The sequence below is a fragment of the Falco peregrinus genome, chromosome 19 (genome assembly GCF_023634155.1).
Source record: "Falco peregrinus isolate bFalPer1 chromosome 19, bFalPer1.pri, whole genome shotgun sequence".
NCBI classification, from domain to species: Eukaryota; Metazoa; Chordata; class Aves; order Falconiformes; family Falconidae; genus Falco; species Falco peregrinus.
The window spans coordinates 3095375-3108661 of record NC_073740.1 but is presented as its reverse complement, the minus strand read 5'-3'; the positions used below and the strand labels follow the sequence as shown (position 1 = coordinate 3108661).

At 46.6% G+C, this 13287-nt stretch overlaps 1 protein-coding gene across 1 annotated transcript; it reads right to left on the bottom strand.

The window, feature by feature from the left end:
* Window positions 1-6870: 6870 nt before the first annotated feature.
* On the bottom strand, window positions 6871-13205 carry RIT1 (Ras like without CAAX 1). Its single transcript, XM_055792378.1, has 6 exons — window positions 13070-13205; window positions 12877-12998; window positions 12415-12471; window positions 11351-11424; window positions 10696-10887; window positions 6871-9647 (listed from the first exon to the last, which is right to left on the bottom strand). The coding sequence occupies exons 2-6, from the start codon at window positions 12968-12970 to the stop codon at window positions 9417-9419; spliced, it is 648 nt and encodes a 215-aa protein (XP_055648353.1). The 5' UTR covers window positions 12971-12998; window positions 13070-13205; the 3' UTR covers window positions 6871-9416.
* Window positions 13206-13287: the final 82 nt, after the last annotated feature.

The window sequence follows — 13287 nt, the reverse complement described above, 5'->3', positions numbered from 1 at the left end:
GTTTGGCTCAAAGTTCTGTGATTTAGAAGCGTTCCTGGATTCCTGGTCAGAACTGAATTATCCAGGAACACTTTTGTCCATCTCGCCCTCTGCGAGATGCAACAGTCTCCCTTAGTGCAGCGATCTGGCTTCTGTGACTTGTTTTCCTGCAGCCCCACGTCAGCCCCACACAGAACAATATTGCTGGGCACAAAGCCACGTCTTTAGAGAACGCCAAATAGCGGAGAGCAGCGAGCCGCGTTTCCCCAGCAACACAGACTCCAGCGAGCGCTTCAGCGCCGCGCTTCACGCTTTTGTGGTGGCTTCCCACGTAGCAAAGGGCCCATCTCCAGAGGTGCTTTAGGTGTCCCCCTACTTACAATGAGCTTCAGGTCTCAGCTTCAAGGAGCCAGACAGTTTCAGCCCAAGCTTTACAGAAACATCGCCCAAGGTCCCGTAACCAGGAATGTGGCTGGTGCTGCGGCTCTCCGCAGGTGGGAGCTTCCCAGCCTTCCACGCCACGTGGGAAGTGCACTCGGGAGTCCCTCCCCTGCCTTCTCCAGTAGAAACGCACCACAGTTAACAGGAGCAGCCGGCTCTCTCCGACTGTACCCCGGGACAAAGATGAAAACAACCTGCAACAGGTGCCTCTCCCATCACCGGTGACGTGCTTGGTACTACTGAGGAAGGAGCGGCAGAAGAGCCGGAGAAGTTCCATGAGCTGGACGTGGCCCCTGCCCTGGTGACCCGCGCCCACATTGCTGGACGCAGCAGTTGGACTCGGCGCTGCACACATAGAAACACTGGCAGCCACCGAGGTTGAGCAGGTAGCGACCCACACGACGTGCACACGCATCCGAACACGATGCCCAATGACCCGAGACACGGTGGTTTATTTCACACCATTCTCTGCACTGCGACTGACCGCAGCGTTTAACCTCTGGCTGTTATTTCTCATGGTAATAACCAGGGTTATAAGAGCGGTTGGCTGAAACTGCTCAGCCAAAGCGCAGAGGCGCTGGTTATTTTCTACTTATTGTGCAAAATGTGAGAGAAAAATCTCTCTTCATCCTTCCCTGCTTGGCTTCCGCGTCTTGTGCTGCCTGCCTCTAACAAATGTCCTGTTTCAGGTTCTTACACCATTCAGCTGAAGCAGAAACAAAAGAATTTGCATAAGAAAAAGGAGGAGGAAAAAAAAAAAGGCAAACAGAATGGGTTTGACAAACCATGAAAAGAGAAATGGTTTTGTGGGGAGCCTGGAAGCTCGGCCCTGACTCCCTTCCCACCTTCCCGGGGCCGGCGTGCTGGTGCCACTGAAACCAGCAGGATTCTGCGCCGCTTCCAGCACAACCGGGTCTCTCCTCCTCCGGCAGCTTCTGCCTCACCTAATTCCCGGTAGGAGCCAGGCACGTTGCCACAGCAATGTGATTCACTCCTGATGGCAGATGCTGGGTCAGGGCTGTTCCAGTTCTACCATTCCGTGATTCCTTTCAGCAGGCAGGGTTGGGAACAGCTTTGTCGTCCCCCCCCAAGCCCCAGATACTCAGGGCTGCAGCCGCCGTCAGGGGCTTCAGGGTGCCCTTTCGCCCTCACCAAAACGCAGCAACTGGATCCTGAGTGTTCAACGAGCCGTTCCACCGCGTCAGCCAGGTTGCAGGGCCCCAGGGTTGCTGTCGTTAACTTGCATCTGCTCCGATAACTGTTTAAAGCCAAGCTGGTCCCTTTCAGAGCCTGCAGCACCGGAGGCCACTGCGCCCGCGCACCAGTGCCTGCCCCGGCGTCGGCGTCTGAGCGCCCCGTTGCGCGTCTGTCCTGCAGAACAGAGACAGTTCTTGGGAAGATGCTTTCTCTGTTGGGCCAAATGGGAAACGGGACAGGAAAGGAAAAACATAAGTGAGTAAAACATAAGGAAGTGGCAGAAAAGGCAATGCCCAGGAAAAAAAAACCATACCAAAAAATAAAAACAACAAACAAAACCACCACCACCCCAAAACCAAAATGACCCTCCCCTTTACCTCTGCTGTATTGCACAACAGTTGGACCCTTCTTCCAAACGTGGATGGGCCCATACTGACAATTTTTAGACTCTACCTCAACACAGAACCTGTTCCATTATATACATTATTACATTAATTCACCTGGTCCTGAAATCAGGCATCTCAGAGGACTCAACAGCCGCTTAGGGACGTCCCATTATCACTGAAGAAGAGCAGCCAGCTGCTGGAAAAAAAAAAAATATTAGCAGTGCACCTAAAATCAATGAGAGTGGGGGGAGCATGATACCCTCCCCTGCCCCCGAAATTCCCCAGTGAAGCTGTGGGGAGGCTCGGGGACACTGTGCACGGCTGGTGTCCAGAGGGTGAGGGATGTTCGGAGTCACTGTGTACTCAGGACACGTGAATTTCAGCTGGGACGGGGGAAGGGCTGGACCCATCCACATCCAGAAAAGAATATAAAACACGGGCAAAATTATTTGGGGAACATTCAGATTACATCACCTTGACTTTTTAAAAATTAACACAAGCAATGCAACCCACCGCAGGGAGCTCACCGCCTGCATTTTTGGTCCTGAGATGAATGTTAATACACAGACATCAACATGCAGATTCAGCTGACACTCAGAAAGGGAAAATGTAAAAAAAGTGTCTGATTCCTTCCTGCTGGTGAATGTAATGAGACGAACAGCTCAGCAAAGCAAGATTTAGCGAATACAAAGTGCCTCACAGTATTACGCTGTTAAAAGAATTAATTACAACACTGAGATCTATGTACTAAAATCTTATAATTAAAAGAACTACATATGTCACACCTTAGGATATATATTTAGGTCTCTGAAAGGAACACCAGGAGTGTAGGCAGGAGAAAAATCCATGTGTTGCCACGCATAGAATCATTACAGCACAAAGCCTAAGCTGATGCTCTCAAGTTAATTTTTTTCTTATAATAATATAGCAGTAACGGGTTTGGTAAAAAAAGTATGAAAGGATTGAATAGCAAAGGTGCCCTCACACAAAAGCTGCACAGCCCAGACACAAAAATCCAACAGCAAGCCTGTACAGAGCATCATCTGATCATGCTGGATGTTGTCAGATCGAACCCATGCTTTGGCCATCACCAACCTATAGGATGGGGCATTTTTAAAGTTGTTGTTACCGATACTCTGCAGAGAACATCTGTATTTCCAAATAACTCCCCTATCGTGCTCACACGATGACTCTAGAGGACTATTCCACCTTTTCTTACCCTGTCTTCCAAGTGCTGCACTGTATTATTTGTAATACAGAAGAGGAAAACAAAACACACACTAACCCACAGAAAAAAACCCACCAAAACCAAAAAGCAAACAAGATAAAAAGATTAAAGCAAATTCATCCAAGTGTTCTCTGAGATCTCACGGCAATATTGGTTTTAGTGGTTTGTGTGGAATAGCGAGACCATGCTCATGCAGATGCTTATCTTCAGGCCATGCCACAAGCTTTGTGCTTTTTCCTTTTCGTCCTTTCTTAGTCATCCTTGGGTAATGTTTCTCAGTACTGAGTTTTGGTAATGTTTTCAGAGGACTTTTTCCTGTATTTCTTGGATTTATTTCTTCATAGAGCATTCAAATTACACGCAGGATTTAAAGCTGATTATTAGTAAAGAAAGCATTTGTCAGAATTAACCTTTCCAACCCACTCAGTGATGATTACTTCTTCCACTGTGGGCTATCGAGTGGCTTCGCCGTTAGAGCGCAAATTCAAGTCAGATGCTTTTTGTGCATCTTCTGTCGATTTAACGCACAGACTCACTGGAAGAAATTACTTCAGCCTATGCCAAGCGAAATGTGCCATTTTCGCTCATTTGCTGGGGCGAGGTGCTTGCTAGGATAGAGTTGGTTTGCCCCGGAGAACAAAGGACAGCTCAGGAGCATCCGCCTGGAGCTTGTAGGTTCACTCGCACCCAGATTTACACAGGTGTAAAACAGACCCCACACCAGCAGCTGCTGCCCATGACCCAGATACTTGACGTGATCATCTGGTTTCTACATAGGATTTTGCTTCACTCCTCCAGTCTTGTGACACAAGTGTTGCTGCTTTAATTCAGCAGTAATTTTGGCATCGTTTGGGGTTGGGTGGTTGGTGGGTTTTTTTTTCACTTCTCAGTTACATGTAATTAACCTCCATGTATCTTAAATTTTACCAATTTTGCACTTTTTGAGAATGACTTCTTGTCCTCTTGACAAGCGGCTGACCTCTATGAACAGCGATTCTGCATTCCCACGATACAATCTCGCAAAGCAAACCTGTACCAGCACCGCATCAAGGATTTTCTTCGTACGCTCCAAGCGGACAGCGAACAGCAACATGTGCTCAACTTCACACCCACACCCACGCCGACAGCGTTAGACCCTCCATAGCTGAGATTCCTTCATTCCTGGTGATGGATACGCTGTTTGGGGGCAGATCTTGGCAATTACAACCTGAAACGCCTTTGAGCCTGCCCTTAGGGAGGTGAAGCACTGCAAAGCTCGCTCTCCCCATACGTCTGACACCTCTGCAAACCCTCACGGACCCAGGCAACCAGGATGCAAAATGGACCCACTTTGCTCCATAAGGTCGTTTTTATTTCAAGGCTCCATTACAGTAAGCTTTTATGTAAGAACTCCACTCCTGTGACTTATTTAGGTGACAGATAAATGGCACTTCACAATCACGTTGGAGGAAGAATTCGAAGAATGTAGTGGTAGGAATTTTTTCATCCCACAGGTTTTTTCATGCCCTGTTAAGAAAGAGGTCACTGCTGGGACAACTGAAACAGCTTCCAAAATTCTACGGAGAAGCCTAAAATCTAAGCTCTTAGTCATCTGCTTCTTAATTAGAGGTCTTCCCCTAATTTGCCTCTAGATCTTATCACAGTACCTACATACAAATTTTTAGTGTCAATGTTTGTGACTTGATTTGGTCTACGCTTTAAAGTCACATAGCCAAAAAGGATGCAAGAACAGCCTTTTCTTTTGGTCTAAATTATGGTTCCTGTAGTTACGGAGAACACAACAGATATGGAGCAAAACTAGTGAAGAACCATCACTGAACACAAGCCAACACGCTGGCTTGGGATCAACTGGCCCAATCTGTAGCCAATAACACGCACAACAGCGCGATCCGTGACAGCACAGCGTTAGAAAAAAGTGTTTCTGCTCTTTACTGGGCGTGTATCACAGGATGGGGTAGGTGGGGGGTGAAGCAGCTGGTGAACCGTATTTGCGTTGTTTGGATCTCACCTGCGACTCTCAAGCAAAGCTGTCCTGGAGGAAGAAGGAATGTCAACCCTGAAAAATGATGAAACCCGAAAGCAGCATGAGCAAGGCAACAGCGTCTGCAGCAGACGGGTTACTGGGAAGCCCCGAGAGAACACGCGCTAAGCCCGTGGTGTTCAGTATATTCTTGGTCTGCAAAACAGAGCGAGCTGTGATAGAGCACGGCTTTTGAGGTAGTCAAAGCCAGGCAAACCCGGAGTACTTCCTAGCAGGCTTAGAAAGGAGCTGCACCATTAAATGACTGGCTGGAAACAGGGCAAAAAAACAGCACGCAGGAAGAAAGTAACGCTACCAAAGCTATCGCTATTGTATTACTTACTACTACTCATAAAATACCCTGAAGTCATTTGATGTTGCTAAAAACATCATGCAGGCCTAGCCTACCAAGTTTTCACTGATTTCTAATTTTTTAAAGCTTCTTGGATAAAGAGCAGCTTCTGAAGTGCGCCTTAAACTCACCTCTACTCGTCAGCCAGGTGGTGATGGCCAGAGGTGTTACTTCTGGTACGTGAGGTATAAAGGAAGGATAACCAAACCACATGCCACGTACATGATTCATGGCTGTAACATGTAAGAGTTACCCTTCTAGGAATCTTGCATTTAGCCCAAAATTACAGTCCCAAGAGGCTTCCTCATGAAAGCAAAAGCAGGTAACACGTACCAGGCCATCAACCAGGGCGAGATTTACCTGCCGACTCATCTGTTTAGACAGGAAAAGAGTTACAGCCGTAAACCCGATCAGGGACCGTACTGCCACAACCACTACAACACGAAGCGTTGCTCCAGACTGGAAAAATCACACAACAGAGTTACTGCTGCAAGCCATGAGACAATTCTTGCAAGACTAAGAAGTTATGAGAGATGGTAGCTGGGGATGCTGCTAGCCAGCACCTGGTAAACGTGCTAGGAGATGCTGATGCTGCGCGCAGAAGCGAAAACGTTCCATCCTCGGCCGCAGGACCGTCACTCACAGGATGCTACAAGGCGAGATCCTGTCTAACCCAGCGCCAGCGATGGCAGCAGCCTGTCGTTAGTCAGAGCACGAGGGACACCTGGCAACTTTGGCTTCAGCATAAAAACCTGAAGGGAAGAAAAAACAGCAACTATACCAACGGCCCAAAGGACTCTAAACACAGCTGCCTTCTACAAAGTACAAATACAGTATCTATAGATAGTACAGGATAATAAAATGCAAACCACCAACGCACAGAGAAACCGAGGCAGTGGCAGGCACAGAGGGAATGCTTCAGCCGGTGCCCCAGCACTCGAAGATGCAGACACTGGCCTCACGCAGCTGCTACTGCCCTGGTCACAGCTAAAACCTGGGATGTCAACGCACCTGACGCAGAGCATGCGGCGGTAACACAATACAGCTGCAAAACATCCAGATCATATTTAAACTATTCAGCACCACAAAGTTTTAGGTTTTGTACCACTTAAACATAACATACTAACTCCCCCCCCCCCTTTTTTTTTTCCAACCAAGGTAAGGATTTTCCAACATAATTTACAAGCACATCACAAGTTTTCCTTCTTCAGCACCCTCAGGCTGAACAGCCCCCTGCCCATCACACTAGATACCACAGATTACAACATCAAATGCAAATGTTTGTATTAAAAATTATATATTGTGTCAAATAAAACAATTCTGTGTACAAATTTATACATGACAAAAATAAAACTCTTTTTGAATAACACTGTGTAAAAAAAGTGCTGCTGTTCTGATGTAATAATTCTATAAGCAACAGGCTCACAAAGGCATTAGTAAACACTTAAATTGCATTGAAGGGATCACATAAGGCACAGACATCAGTTATTTAGAAGTTAAAATAGTCCCAATACAGCTTTCAGTCGGCTGACAGGTTACCTTTACACATTATCTGAAAACTCTGAATGTAGGAGGCTGGCTAATATCCCATGTTAACTTACTGTATCAAGGAAAAACACAGGGAGAACTTGTGATCACCCCCAGGCCCCCATTCAGCATTTCCGAAGGCTGGTCTGGCATAATTGTTAACGTGACAGAATCAGCAACTGCTTTTAGAGCAACTTCTTATCTGTTGCCTCCTTCTTCTCCTCAAACTTTCTGCTAGATTGTTTTCCTAGGATTTTTATCTGAGTTATAGACAGCATTTAATCCCAACAGAGAATGAGGAGGAGGGCTTTTGGTCCTCAACCAGTAACTACTGACAAGACGCACACAACTGCTCGCACAGTTAACGTAAAAGAGGTCTTAAATTCTGAACAACCTGAATCATTCTCAGCCTTTCTCAATCACAATATGTGTGATTATTACCAGTGTAGTGTAACACTGGAGCACTGGAAGGAAATGAGAAACAGAAACTAATTTAAATGTTTAGCTGCTCAGCCACAAACAGAATACAAAATTTAAGCCCCCTCCAAATTTCTCGTTGTAAGGGTTTGCTAAATCTTACACAAAGAAAATACTCTTAAAACCAACAGGCACAGAATTTCCAGTTGTATCTTAAGCAACAAGGAGTTTAACAAGAAAAAAAGCTTAAGTTTATACATTTGCCACCCTCGCTTCTTGTACTAATCCTTTTACAGATGAATTTTCAGTTTTGACTGCATTAGCACATGCAGCACACCAAGACTGGCATTGCAGGTCTGAGTTTTGATCAGTAAGATTAACGTTTACTGACACAGGTGATCGGAGAGTAACAGATGCTATGCTACACTTAGTCTAAGCACTTTCACTCTTAAACAGAAGGATTCTAGGCACTTCATTCTCTGAGAAATTTGCATTAACCATGTCTGAGTTACCTACATTTGTTCTATTACTAAAAAAAAAATCCAGAGGAACACTAGACATCCATCTCTCTGCTGGATTTAAATTCTCTAAGTGATGTGTATGTTAATCAGCTGGAAAGCAGAGAATCTCTCTCCGTATGCCGGGTCTGCCTCAGCAGCACTTTCTTCACCAGACTGTTCTTTGTCGAGCATAAAAAAACCGGCACCTGCGCTACCTGGACCGCCTGCGTGCGTCAGGTCAGGGATGTGGCGAATGTCTGTCAGGACTGTCACCGTGCCCAGCTAACTGCTTCCTTCCACTGCACGAGCAATTCTGCTTTTAAGACTGCACTGGAAGAATCTCACCGGTACTAGGGATATTAATTCTGGGCCCAGATACCTCAGTATCAGTCATTTTCTCTACAAAGTAGTTATCATAGAATAATTTGAAATTACTATGTTAGAGACTTCTACTTAACAAAGATACTGGCTCTTTTTAAGACAAGAGCATAAAACTGAATGTAAATAAATAAGCCAGCGCACCGTTACAGCTACGATTTTTAACAACCAAGTCAGAAAATTCAAAGCTGTGGTTTCTGCAGCACCTACAGCATTAAATTACACATGCTATGGCAACACAGTAAATGCTATATACAGTAGGAAAATGCTACATATTCATGTGCTGTTGCCAAGTTATAGCTGCCATAGGAACCATAATTTGCTTTTTCTGACTTGTTTAGAATCCCACCTACAACACCGCTGATTATGATAGTTTAGATAAACTTGTACAAGTGTTCCACATTACTTCTGATGGAAAAAAAAATCTATTCAATGAGAACACAAGAACTCTAGCACAGTTCTGCTCACACCTATACACAGCCGTGGCCGCTAGTCATGACACACACTTTGTAAACTACTTTTCAGCACAACCTCAATAGCCACCTTTCGTGATGTGGGTTACTGTTCCGGAGAGCAGCAAAATTTTCTGGTGCAAACAACTAGGAAAAAAATTAATTAAGTTAGGTTGGGTAGAACTTCAGCAATATTTTAACACAATTCAGCTTCCAGCACGCAGTGACCAAAGACAAACATTCAAAGTGCAGGGACATAAACCTATCAGCATTTGTAACCAATGTCATACAAGCAACATTTGCTGGATCCAGTAAAAAAATGGACAGAACAAAAGTATAACTGTTACTGTGTCTGAAATTAAATACCCAAAATTAAGGGAATATAATTCTAAACAAAAATAATTGGTAAAAGTAATGCGTTCCCTCACAAAAGTCCCATCAGGTTTAAAACACGCTGTCAAAATGTTGTCACTAAACTGCTTTGGTTACAAATGGCTGTTCACAGGTTTGGTTTTGTTTTGCAGAGGAATTCTCTTTGTTCAAGTGACCGAATCCTTCTTCCTTCTAAATGGTGACTTCAGTCTTTTCCACATGCTGCTTTTCGGTTTTGATTTTTTTTCCATTGCCATTACTGCTTCTTTTTCTTTCCTGCGGATTTCTCGCACAAGAGCATGAAATACATCATCAATATAGTAACGGTATGCAGCTGAAGTTTCAAAAAAAGGGCAGTTGAATTCTCGTGCTAAAGCAGAGCCTTCTTCTTTGGAGACCTGGGGAAAGAAAATGTTCACGCTTGTCAAGAAAGCCAAACCCAGGAAGTTTTATTTCTTTACCGTTTCTTGCTCTGCTTCTCTTTAACTGTGCACGCACCCTCCCAATTCCAGAACAGCCCGTTTCCACTGACCTCTAAATTTTTCTCCACAAACCTGTTTTTCTTTCACTTTCACTCACTGCTACTCTAGCAATGCAATCATCTGCAAGAGACTCTTCTGGACACTAACGAAACAGCAATGTCCTTCAAATGAGTATTTTTTTCTTGGAGTCCAATCTAGAAGTTGCCTAACACAAGCTGTCCTCAGCCCTAAGCCAAGCATTTGTCAGTTTGGTAAACTAAGAGTATTTCCTTCACCTGGTCAAAATTATGATGTTTGTCAAACTACTACCCAGAACCAAGCAAAACCCTTCCAAAAAAACCCCACAAACCCTAAAACCAGCCTTGCTGAGGCCACAGAAAAGCAACACTTGCTCCTCATTCTATACATCTTTTAGCACGGGTGTTTTACCAGTCACCCTAATTTTCCTGCTACAACGCACACTGAAAATTCATCTAATTCCAGGTATACAGAGAGCACCTCTGGAACTTGTTTTCCAAAGTACATTCCCTTCAAGTGAAGCTCTGCTTCAAATTGTCTTCCCACAGACAGCAGTTACTGTTTTCTTAATTTTCCTTTCTGTCCATTTTTATCCAAGTTCTCCATTTCTAGAGCACTTGCATCTGCAATTTGTACTACTATCTGCAAGTGGTTTACAGAATGCTAAGTCTCTATTAACAGTATCCCCTTTCATGAATGAAAAAAAAAACAAAAAACCAAAAACCAAGAGCAGCTGAGACCCAAAGCATCAACTTGAAGACTTTACTTTGGCGGCTGCTAAACGCGTTTGGTTATTCGACACATTCAGGATTAAACAAGTACTTCTCTACTGTTCATCTTGCTATATAGTGAAGAAGCAAAACAATTACAAGAGCATAACCTCTCGTATTACTGCATTTTACAACAGAAGTAGCTCGTAGTTATGAGCCTCTGTTCGGCCATTTACCTGCCGTAGCTGTGTCAGATCAGATTTATTTCCCACCAGGACCACGGGAGTGTCATCAGTGCGTCGAACACGATATATTAGCTGTTTGAACTCACGCACTTCATGGAAACTGCGCCGGTCTGTGATTGAATAACAGATGATAAATCCCTCGCCAGCCCTCATGTATTGGTCTCTCATGGCCGTAAACTCTGCCTAGAAACAGACAATTACATTTCAATTGCACAAATACAATGACAGCCTAATTTGCTCTGAATGGGAAACACAACATGCATTCCAAAACCAGCTGCACAGGAACTCTTGTAAACAAGCTGGTCATCTATCTTCTTGTCCTGTTACATGTATGTATGGGATCGACACCAAGTTTCTCTTGCTATAGAAATCATACTAACACGTCACTGATCAGCCAATTGCCTGCTGATCATGAACAGCAAGGTGCAAAAGAGAAAGCACTACGTGAAACCCAAGTACCACCTGAGCTGCCTACCTAGAGACAGTATGTTACAAATGTTAAAAGCAATATAATGCTTAGAAGAAGTAAGAGAGCTCAAAAAAATTTTGAAAGAAAAGACAGGCATACTTTTACAGGAGTTCTGTCCCTACACCTGACCATTACAGACTTCTTTACATCCTCCCAATTTGATTATTACTCACATACCTGCCCTGCTGTGTCCAAGATATCTAGATTGGCAGGTTCATCATCGATGCGTATTCGGATTTTATAAGCATCCTCTGTGATCCACGGCACGTCAGAAAGAATGAGATTGGAATACAATTGCAATACTCATTAGTCATCAATTCACAAAGAAAATGTTACGCTACAAGAACCTAATCTGGCAATATTACTATACCACATGAGTCTCATCTTTGCTTAACAAATAACAAATTAAAAATCAATTTTTAATTGTCCTGGTGTGATTTAGTATCCTCCCAACTGTTTGCTAAAATCATGCTATTGTACACGCTATTTCTGGCAGATATGTGGCCACATCCTATAAATTAATTTTGGACACCTTGGTAGAAAGGACAGAGTAAGAGCATTAAGTTTTTCTCAAAGCCAGAAAATACCCGTGATTCAGGAGAACTGGCCACACCAATTGTCATCTTCTTAGCTGTAAGACAGTGACTATCGTGTCCCTCTCAGTCAGCACTCCCACACTACAACAGCACGTTTTCAACATGAAGCTGGCTGCTTTTCCCGCTTTTCCTTTGACAGCATAACTGTAGGCTAAGGCTTCCCTTAGAGTCGCTGCAAAACTTATTCAGAAATACAGTAACTTGTTAAGCATTTCCATTCCTCCCAATTTCTAAAACAGAGCACACTTTGGCCTGTCAGATGTATTAATTAAGCAGAGAGCTGATTAAGCAGGGCTGAGCTACAGCAAGGAGACTAGGGGTTTTTTTAATAGACAAGTAATAATCACTTAGAAGCAGGTTTTCATCCTTGTCTGCCAATGCACAAACAAATACAGAGCGCGCATACCCTGAATGGCTGTGACAGCAAAGTTAAGGATCTAAAACTCACATATCCCAGCCCTCACAGCAGCCTCAAGACTCTTAATACCTTTGAAATTAGTGATTTTAGGGACCTAGGTCCTCAACCTACAGCCACACGTAAAGCTTTCTTTTCACTGAGGACTTTAAAGGAGCGGCCCCCCAGCAGCTTCACCTGCTCAGAGAGGGCGCGAGCAGCAGGGAGGAGAAAGGAGGGATTTTCCTCACCAATTGTGGGATCGTGATCCTCTGGAAACCGGTGGCTGATGAACTGCATGGTCATGGCTGGAGACACAAACGAGAGGCACAATCGCAGCAGCCCGGGTCAGCGCGGCCGGCCCGGCGCCCCCCCGCACACACCCGAACCCGGCAAGAGGCGCCGCGCCCGGAGCGGGGCCCGGGGCCGCCACGGGAGCCCCGGCGGGTGGAACAACCTCAGCCCCATGGGCCGGGTGCGGGCGGAACGCGGGGGGCAGCGCGGGCCCAGCGCCCCCCCGCCTGCCCCAGAGCCGGGCCCCGCACCGCCCCAGCGCTACCCTCCCGGGATGCCCCAGAGTCCTCCCCGGGCCGCCCCAGCGCTCTCCCCCGGGATGCCCCAGCGTCCCCCCCGGGCCGCCCCAGCAGGACGCATGGGTCGCCCCAGAGCCGGGGGGGTACACGGCCCGCCGGGGCCGCCCCCGCCGTACGCACCGCTCTTGCCGACGCCACCCGCGCCCAGCATCACCAGCTTGTACTCGCGGGACTGTCCCGGGGCGCCGCCGCCCGGGCGGGCGCCGGAATCCATCTCCTCAGCGCCGCAGGAGCCGCCGCCGCTGGGGAGGAGACGAGAGCGTGAGCACCGGTACCTGCGCCGCGGGCCCTGCCCCGCCGCCCCCCGCCTCACCGTCAGGCTGCTCCGCGCCGCATCCCACCGGCCGCGCTGCGGGACGAGGCAGCGACACCAAAATGGCGGCGGCTCCTCCACCGCCCGCGAGCGGCCCGGCCCCGCGCGCCACGCCCAGGCCGCGGCGGCAGGGCGGGGCTCGGACGGCGGCCCGGAGGGGCCAAAAAAGCCCCGCGGCGCCCGCGCCCGGCCCGAGGCCGCTCCCGCATCTGCTCCCC